General features: G+C 40.8%; 1 protein-coding gene across 6 annotated transcripts; it reads right to left on the reverse strand.

Annotated features, from left to right (window-relative positions):
• Window positions 1-3364: 3364 nt before the first annotated feature.
• On the reverse strand, window positions 3365-8575 carry LOC133894458 (sm-like protein LSM3A). Of its 6 annotated transcripts, XR_009905293.1 has the most exons (6): window positions 8283-8573; window positions 7882-8040; window positions 6788-6900; window positions 6338-6388; window positions 6176-6268; window positions 5591-5925 (listed from the first exon to the last, which is right to left on the reverse strand). XR_009905293.1 is itself a non-coding variant. In XM_062334864.1 (4 exons), exons 2-4 carry the CDS (start codon window positions 7999-8001, stop codon window positions 4057-4059), a joined length of 258 nt encoding a protein of 85 aa, XP_062190848.1. In that variant the 5' UTR covers window positions 8002-8040; window positions 8283-8575; the 3' UTR covers window positions 3365-4056. The 6 variants fall into 6 exon arrangements, 1 of the variants encoding a protein (XP_062190848.1); XR_009905275.1 differs by having other exon boundaries at window positions 5591-6268; window positions 6358-6388; window positions 8283-8570; XR_009905269.1 differs by having other exon boundaries at window positions 5591-6268; window positions 8283-8570.
• Window positions 8576-10409: the final 1834 nt, after the last annotated feature.

A 10409-nucleotide genomic window follows, 5' to 3' on the forward strand; every position in this document is an offset into this window, starting at 1 on the left:
GTTGGGACGGGAGCGCTTGTTACCGACTTACTGCACTTTAAATAGACATCCAACTCGGGCAATCTTTTTGTTTTTTCGAATACTCGGCAAGAGCTCTCTGCCAACTGGAATCTTGAAGATGAAACGGACTACTCTTCTGAATATTCCAAGCTTCCAAATCAAGGCAAAAGAGATTAAAAGGATGAAGAGACGGGAAATAATCCTATTAGATATGAATATGATCTTGTGATGGAGCTAGAGAAAATTATGCGTGAGAAAATTAAAAAATAAATTATTATGTGTCATGTTATGAATAGTAAATTCATGTTACAAATGCAAGACCATATCTAGTAGGATTATTTTTTGAGAAGAGAACATATGTTTAATGGAACGATCGGTCTCCCGTTGTGCTTGGGTCTGCTCGGTGTTTCTCAGACGTTGGGTGACACTGGTAGCCAACGTGGACAGCTCACCTGACTCAGGTGACAAGAGATTACTTATTCCTGAGCTCTTTCTTGCGATGTGATGGAACGTCGATCCTTGGGAAATACTATTAGTTTGTGCGTCACGCGAAACATGCGGCAGTCCTGCGCGTTCTGATTAAACTCCGTACCCGTGTGCTGCCTGATATAGATCATCGGAGCCCAAACATGTGCTGAGATGTGCGCAGGCCGTTGTGGTGCATGGCGTCGTGCGTCCTGTGGTTCGGGTCAGAATCTCTTTGGAATATAGGATTTTTAAAATATAGGTAAAGAAGAAATATAGAATTGAAGTTACCTAACATTTTGAATTCTATAGAATGGAAAACACACGTAGGAATGACCGTCTGGATGGAATGTAGAAAAATAAAGGAATCAAAAGAGGGAGAAAGATAAAAAGAGGTTGGACCTCGTGTTAGAAATCCTATAAAATTCCTATAGAATAAGCTATTTTATAGAAATTTCATAAGATTGAGAAACTAAGTTAAAATGTGACTTAGTTTATTTGTGATAAGTAATTGCCATTGTTATTTATTTGGTTTGATGATCTTCGATTGTATGAGCTTTGATGTGATTTGAATTGATTTCAGATTTTATTTGAGCATATTGATTATGGATTAATTGGAATTGGAGTGGAGATATGTGTTTACTTATCTTATAGTGTGCAGGCGATGGATGCAACTTGGCGGTCGACGGCGGAATGATCGGGGCAAGCGGAGTGCTTGGTGCCATACGATCAAGGAGGCCGGGCAGAGTCAAGGGTGATCCTAGCTAAACACGTGGAGCTCAAATAAAAGTATTGAAGGCGGATGGAGACGGCGTGTTGACAAAGTCAAGCAAAGGGGATAACGGTGCAAATGACAAGGCGGCCAGAGGGATCGAAAGCGGGAGAGACTTGCCGGCAGTCAGGATCGCATGACAGAGTACACGCGTCTACATCGAAGCACTTGTTTAAGGTGTAAGCAAGGTGGTGATTCACACTTTGAGAAGCGTGCAGACAGTTTCATGGTTGGCCTCAAAATCGTGGGAGGATTGGAGGAGTACGTGGCATCATCGCGAAGTTTGCGTCGAGGTGAAGCTAAGTCGTAAAGGCGCCACAGCCATCTGATGAATGGAAAAGAAAATGAATCAAAATGCTCTCGGTGTTAGGTATGAGTGTACTACAAGAGATGAGTATTTTGAGAAAAAGTTATGAAACTTAGGAGTCAAGTTTTCTAGCCCTATAAATAAAGGGGTCGGGTTATAGGAGAGTTTTAACCAGTCACTTGAGCCCCCTTGTGCTACCCATTTGAGAGCCTTAAAGTTAGGATTTTAAATGAGAGAATGATGAATGTTTAGCCTATATAATATGTGAGAGTTTTGAGAGACAAATATTTGTAATCCGCTTAAAATATGGTTGACCTCTTTGAGTAATGAAGTTATGTTTTTTGCATATGCTTGAATTCCCCTCCTCCTAGTTTTCCTCTATTGGTTCCCTTGCGAGTTTGCAAGTTTTTTGATTTTTGATTTTGATTTTGATTTTGGTTTTTGGGTTGAAATTTCGGTATCTTGTGAAGTCATTCTTCTTGTTGCTAGAGACATAAAAACTCACATACGAGTGTATGTTTATGGGTCTTGAGTACCCTTATCTTTAGATCATCAACTTGAAGAGATTCTTTACCCTGTGATCTTTTCTTTGAGCTGCAGTTTTTCACCTTTTTAGGGTTGTTTTTCTTGATGCTGGTGACTTAAACGCTCATATACTCATATATTTGAGCGGGTCTTGAGTACTTTTGCCACTAGACTATCATTTTGGAGAATAACCTTGTCCGGTGTCCATCTTCTTTAGTTTTTTTAAAAGTTACGAGTTTTTTAGCACAAAGACACATGGAATGGTCTTTAATGGAACCGGTTTATATTCCATCCGTTGAGTCATGTTGTTATGAAACTAGTTTTCTTACTTTGTCTCTCTGATTCTTTTGCTTCCGCTTGAACGTTTTGAGGTACGTTGGGTGAGAAATAGTAAAAAGCCATCTATTTCGAAAAAACTTGTTGAGACGTCTATTCAACCCCCTCTAATCGCTATTTTCGTTCCTACAAGGATTTACAGAGGTTCTCCTTTGTTCCAAAGATTCCATAGAAATTTTTCCTAGAAGGTTCCAATCCTATGAAATTTCTACATTTTTCATTTGTTCCAAAGAGGACTTAATTTGTGGTTTGCTGTATGGTTGGTTTGCACTTATTTCTTCACGCTACCTGTACTTCAAGGGAATGGCTAGTTTTCAGCCGCATGAGATTTTGCTTAGGTCTCCTTTACATTTTAACCATAAAGACCTATGTAACCGTGAAATCCTATTATTTTTACAGTTATAAACCCGACATTAAAGATCACCGCACCCTTAAAATCGGTGTAGTTTTTACGATCATGAGTTAGTAGGAATGTCCACTACTGTCAAAAAAAGCAATAAGAGTTCTTTACGTTTGCATGGACGAGTTTTTACGGTAAAAAATGTGACCGAGACCTATGCAAGATCTCAGTCACCTGAAAAGGAGGCATACTCATGCTTCATTGCCTGATTTTTCAGCAACTTTACAGTCGACAGTGGTTCCAACGGAGATTTCATCGTTGCCAGGGTTAGAGGAGCATCATGGGAGGCAAGCCAGCCTAGCGTTGGTGGCAGGGCGACGGGGATTCCTTCAGCCGTGGGCGGTGCAGGATCGCCAATTTGTAGGGGTTGGGAGCAGGGGTGACAAGGGTAGAGGGTTAATGCGTGAGACAGGAGGAGGTGGGCAGGGCTAGGGAGCAAACTTGAGTGAGGTCATCAGGGAAGGAAGAAGAAGAAGGCTGAGCGAATGGAAGGTAAAAGAAAGCACGTGGGCTGTTGGATTTTGATGGTAGGGGCACGAGGCTGAGGTGGGAGCCATGGAGGTGTCTTCCTAGGCCGAACTTCTCTCTCCTGTCCGTCTAGCCACAACGAGAGGAGGAGCACCACCAGGTTACTGAGGCACCCACCGGCCTCGAGCACCTCTCCGCCACCGACGACCCCGACCTCTAGCTGGCTGCCGAGTACCACTCCGCTCACGATCTCCCTCAGGCCACCGAGGAACCCACCATGCCGCACCATCCCAGTCTGTCGCCGCCACTGCATCGGTCGATGAGGTCTAGTAGAAGAAAAAGAAACCTTACCAGACAATGCAGCGCCGGACCCCAAAATGCAACAAGAACGGAGAACATCTGGACCATAAGAATTATTTACTGTTCTTGCAAGCAATTTGGCAAACACCTAACAGTCATCTTCAAAGCGCTAAAGTTCATATATAAGAATTGGAACAGATGCAGATGATTTAATAAAGCAAAACAGAGTCTATCTAATTGCCGCACAGATCTTTCACATTAATGAATAGTTGCTGTAGGTCCAAATAAAACTTAAACAATACTCCATTCAAAAAATAGAACTTACAATACTCCGTTCAAAAAATAAAACTCACAATGCGAAATTTCAATGCTTCATGAAATCTAAGTGCATATAGACATCACGAAGGACAAGGTTACACGAAGTTCAGCAAAAGGATTGAAGAAGCAGTAGTGCAAAGGACATGAAGAAGCAATAGTGCAACGCTACAGATTTTTGCCAAGTGAATATGGCAGCTCATCCATGTTCTCCTGAATGAACAAATATGGAATATATCATGGAAAGCAAGTAGTGTGATAAAAATGGCCAGGCACACAGGCAATTTTGTCAAATAATTGAATAATGCACAAGATAATATTGTCTGCTACAATAAAGATAAGAAAACATCGTCAGTTACAATCGTGGCTGAAAACTGATATTCTCAGTAGGGTTGAAAATCTGTGTGAACCAGCTAAAAACTGGTATTGTTGGTAGGATCAAAGTAGAAGCTTTGGTTTCAAGATTTTAATCCATGATCGTGATATACCCAAATAGTGCTCTCATGTTAGAAAATTAAAAATGGCTTTCATAAAGCATTAGTATACAAAAGACAATAATATTTGTGCATAACTTTCTCAGGAAGCACATGATTTCTTTTTCTCATATTCCCACTCTCCCTGAGGGACCTTTTTTTGGGGGGGGGGGGGGCAAAATTCATAAGGAGCTGCGGTGGGTCGCACCAACTCAAGCATATTTCTGAGGGCCCAGCGATCTTGTGAAAGATTTCATACCGATACTCTTTGCTATTACTTTTAAAAGATATGAGCATAAGAACTTAATGCAAATGATTCCTCCCCCATGAAAAATAAGCATGACTATAACAAGAGTTTGTGCGCTTGAAAATAGGGAAACCAAATCACCTAGTTAGTGAAAAGGTTGGAACTATCCTAAAATGAAATGGATTAAAAAGGTGAGTAGGTGACTACTCAAGCATCCATATATGTGAAAAGTGAAAACTACAACTGAGCACTCATATTAGCAATAATTACTATTGCCTCCTGGACTATTTGTAAACATCAAAAGAAAATTACATTCGACAATGGCATATTGTCACTCATGGAATCAGGGTAACCATTTACGCAGGAGTTTGCTTTCATTATCCATTGGGAAAAGAAGATAACTAAAGACTCAGATCCTGGCATAGCTATTTTTTGGTACTTTTGGCTCTAAGGGCTTGCAAATTCTTTCTTTTTTACCTGTACATATAAGCTCCAAATCATTTATTACGTAATATACTATATGGACCTCCCTTGATATTTTCCATCTAAAATAGACATGCGCACGCATGTAACCCATTCAAAAAGACATGCTTTGCAATGTCAAAGTACATTATCGCACCGAAAAAACAAGCTTGTAACTAAAAAGAGGTATATATAAAATAATTTGAGACATTCCACTTTAGCATCTGATAGAGGCAATCAAGGAGACAAGCATATAAATTGCAAACAGGGGAAATGGACATCCTGATTTCATCACTTTTACATAAAATTGTTGCTTTCAACCCAACATTAGCATATGATTAACAAACAGTAAAGCAAAACATAATGCCCAAACCTCTCCTAGATGAAGGCCAAGGTGCTCGGCCCACAGAGAGAGCCGTAGCCCGTAGGCTTAGAGAGAATTTCCCAACTTCACAAGGTCTTTCATCCATTTTGGAATTATAACAACTTATTTATCCTCAATGACCACAGCAATCTAGAAGGTTTAATGAGAGAGAAAAACACCATATAGTCAACTCAAGCACCAACATAGATTATATAAGACGTTGTTTTGCTGCTGACCAAAGTAAATTGTAAAGCAAATACTTCTCATGAATGAAAAAGTAATTCTCAATTTAGATCTACTTTAAAATTAATAGGAATCTGAAATGAAGCATTTCTTTATGATTATTTCAAATCATGCATCTAATGTACATTGCAGAATCAGGACTTTTTACTGACTATATTTGACCTAGTAAAATAGAAGCAGCACACCCGAATGTCTCCTGCATTATCGGCTTGCCGAATCATCTGTGGACTATCATGATTATAGAATGCCTGCAAAGTTCTCACCATGAAAGGATGGACAATGTTCACTTCCATTGCAGAGAGATTTTTCAGTTGTGAGAATGAAAACAAAAGGCATACGGTATTGTTGGTCTCTGATCAATGAAAGATGAATCTGTTAAACTTGTAGAAATACAGATACAAGGGAAATGTAAATCACATCCAATTCTATATAAATAACTTCTACAGAATATGAGGAACCAAGATAGACAGTTGGCCAGAGTCCTGAGAGAAAAGATACCTTTACAGCATGAGTACGTCCAGATATTGTCTCTAATCCAGTCTCAACCTTATGGAATCTGACATCTCTGATGTCCTGAATCAAAGATCTCACCTGTATAACAGCTAAGAGTAAGCAATTTTTCGATAAGATGAGGCCTGACAAGATAGTACAAATTTATACCGAGATTGTTCAGAACCGACCAAGTATGCATATGAGATGTCATCACCAGCACTGCAATTGAAAATGGAAGAGATCAGGTTTAAGTTATCATAATTCCTTATTGTAGAAGAAATGGATTTAGGCAGTTGATATGGATGCTTACTGATCAAACAGAAGCATAGATATTTCAATATAGTGGAATGGCGGTGGCTAGAATTCTCTAGTGACTCTCTTTCTAAGTCTAATACATATGTCAAGTGTTCTTGATACAAAAGAAACCAACAGATAAGGGGCAAAAACAGTCGGATTTCAGTACCATGAAAATATAATTATATGGGCAGCCAAACAATTCATCACATATGTTGTATGCATAAAAAATTGACAAACTAAGGTCCGCTTCTACAGAGATGGCAATGATGTTTGAGGCTATATAAGCTTGAGCAGGAGGTGTGGACGAAAGTGAGTCCTCACCTACAACCATCCACTCAGGGGGAGCGGAAAAGGGACGGGAGCGGAATGCGGGGTTGGCGCGTGGGCGGGCGGGAGAGCGGAACACTTTGCGTGAAGATACGATGCAGTAGAGACTTTTTAAGTAGTAGAGATAGAGATATAAGTCACCACATGATTAGTAAGTGTATGGTAAAACAAAAAGAATTGACAAACTCATGAGAAAGATGAGAGTATCACGAACTTAAAAGCAATCCACGGCAGGCAAACATGCAACTGAAAAATTGACAACATACAGCATGACATGAAATAAAAGAAGCCGTGGCAGAGGAGCACAAAACTACAGGATAGCCAGCAAATAGTATCACCATTCATCATGTGATTCTGAACAAATCAGTATAAAACCAAATATACTACCTTCAATATACTTAAATGACAATCACATAAGCTAGGAATACCACTGCTATCCATTATCCTGTTATATGCTCCAAAAAAATTTGCTATTCAGATACTTGTTTTTGTAGAGCACTAATGCCCCAGTTCCATTACAAGAATTGAGTCTGAAACAGTGAAGCACTTAAGCCCAACTTACAAAGTTCAGAAATAATAGCCAACAGATGAGATAGAAACATATTTTGAACACTAAAATGATCTAGTTTTGAATAGAGAAAATAATTCGCTGCATCTGTACACAGGGGCTTTCATTCAGTCCACAACCTCTTCTTCCGCATGAGCCCTTCCAAAAAAAATGGTCATTCTCCCTTCCATGTTACTAAAATATTAATCCTTATTAATGCTTTTGAATTGATAGATGTTATTGCACACGAACATATTTAACCCCATGCACTCCAATTTTCATCAAATTGTTGCAACACGAACTGGCACATCGAATTGAAGATACGATCTAACTAAACCAGAAAAAAAAATAGTGACAAAATTAGTAGCATAGAAGCTCATCTCCCCACCCATATGAAATTGTTGCCTTACATTGGTAACTACCACAGCCAGTCGACTCAGGCCACCACTGCAACCAGGCACTACTCAACACCCAACCAACCACAAGCACAGTACTACAAAATACAGCAACCAGTCCGAAGAGAAAGCAAAAGGTTAATTACATGGAGCTTGCCGTGGAGCACACGGTTGGATCGGAGCTTGACGTAGATGCGCTTGTCAAGGCTGAGACATATCAGATCCAGCGGCTCCTTCCCCGCGATCACCTCCTCCGCTGTCGTCATTGCCTCCTGCCGCTCACGTGCCCAGATCGCGTGAAGGATCTGATACAGTACATATACAATACGCGCGTAAGATGTGAAAAAAATCCATCCATCCAACCTCGGCAACAACGGTGGTCCCAGCGGCGATGACGGCGGTCCTGGCGGCGATGACCATCGTGCGAGGCACGGTGGCGAGAGGTGGAGAGGAGTCCTAGTGCGAGGGCTCACCGGCGAACGGGACGAAGCGGTGCCAAGGATAGTGAAGAAAAGGGGGAAGAAGGGGGGAGGAGGGTGGTGCTCACTGGTGTTCGCAACGAGGAAGGCGGCGACGGTCTTCGGCTTGAGCTCCGGTTGGGAAAAGTGGCAGCGATGGCTTGCGGAGGCAAAGGGCGACCAGGATATAGGGTTAGCGGGAGGGGAAGCACAGGCAGCGGCGGCTCAGAAAAATAGCACAATGTGGCCGGTCGTCGGGCTTTATAGGGGAAGAGCCAAGGGGAGGATAAGGGGTGGCAGCGGCGGATTCTTCGGTGGTGGTTGAAGGAGGCCAAGATCCATGCGGCGGCGGTGGATCTAGGCTTCAGGAGGGGACACGAGCCGGGGCGGCGTGTGAGTGGAGGGGTGGGAGCGGTTTTGGCGTGATCTTTTTTGGTTGATCGGTCTAGCGCAGGATTTTCCGGTTTTTGGCCGGTTTTGTACAGAGGGTGGGAGGGGAGAGTAGAAGAAACGCTGACGATAGATGGATTACTCATTTTTTAATTAGGAGAGGAGAGGAGAGATGAGTAGATTTGTTTTAGAATGCACTGTTATTATATCATAATTTTATAGGATTTTATAAATACATTCTAGTATAGAAAAAAATATGTTTCTAAAGACTGTGTCTTAGTTTAAAACGTTAAGTATCTATAGTGAGTGGGGACAATGGTTGTACCCATCGGCATTAATAAAACCGCAACTAACGAGACTGCAAATGCTCAATTTTTCCCTTTGATGAGAGCAGGACGACCAACGGCCGGGCGGATCTGCACATCAGCATCTGCACATGAGGTGAGATGGGAGGGGATTATTTCTATTTATAGTGTTTGGTTTAAGGTTAACAGGAGATGGGATGGTCTCTAGAAGAGAATATATTCTCAGATCTAGGATAAGTCTATCCTCAAAATTTTGACTGACGAGTGACGAAGTCATCTTCATTCGCACTAGAGTATTCCGTTCACCACCCACCCGAGTCTAGGACCGGGCCGCTAAGTTGGCCAAATTGTTTTAAAAATTTACTCATTCTCCTCTCTTTTATAAATTCAAAAGATGAACTTTTGAAGTTTCTAAAATTATACTAATTTTTGTGCTTCTAGAATAAATAACAGAGAATTCATTTTAACTAGTTCCAACTATAAATCTCTTACAAATTTTAAATCAAAATTCCCTAAATTTGACTACTTTTGTACTTAGCTTGAATGGTTAGGTCATAAATTTAATTAAAAAAACAGAAAAATTCATGAATATTAATTTAAATGAATGTACTAATTTCTGAAATTATTGAAAACCCAAAGTTACCTAAGAAATTTTAGTGTTTAGTGTGTGCTGCAAATATACAGAGAGGTGATCATATCCTAAACTCAGCAACTCTATAAAGAGGTTATTGAAGATTAGTTCCTAATAATGTGTCTGTAAATAGACTGGGTACCTTCGAGTGCAGGGATTAATCATGAGATGGGACAATCGATGTATACAGGTTCGGGCCTCCAATTGGAGTAATACCATACGTCGTGTTGGGGTGTTACTGTCGTATATTGATGATCCCGAGCACAAGCAATGAGGCTAAATCTATTACAGAGAGTATATCAGATCTGATCTAACCTAAAGCTAAGGTCGCTGAGTACCTTTTCTGTTAGTGTCTTGATGCTTACCTCGGAGTTCTCTCTTACTCTGTTTTCCTTGTGTGTTGTTCTCGTGTATCTTGCCCTTGTGTCCTCCCCCTCAGCCTTTTCATCTTATATAGGGGTGGGGTACCGACTCCTATCCAGCCGTGGTTGATAGGGAGTTGTCTTCTTTGACATCCAAGTAGATAAATCTGTTTTTGAGTACTAATCGTATCGAGTTAGGTAACTAATCGAAACCTTCCTGATATGTACTTCCGTGATTTCAGGTGTATCAGGTACCGCTGATTCAGTTCCGTGATATCTAAAACTTCTTAATACGTGTTGTACATACCCTGTTCGTATATAATATATTCCTTATGCGCTTATGGAAACCTCTCCTCCTTATGCGTATTAAGAAGTTTTAGATATATTCTTGGCGTGAAGTGCATATGGTGGCAGAGTTTGCACGATGGATCATGATAGGATCATTTGTGCACAATGATGGCTTGATTAGGGTGCATCGTCTGGGGAGCGAAGTAATTTTCGATCTTCGTTTCCAAGGTTTAGTCGGTG

Source organism: Phragmites australis, chromosome 2 (genome assembly GCF_958298935.1).
Source record: "Phragmites australis chromosome 2, lpPhrAust1.1, whole genome shotgun sequence".
Lineage (NCBI taxonomy): Eukaryota > Viridiplantae > Streptophyta > Magnoliopsida > Poales > Poaceae > Phragmites > Phragmites australis.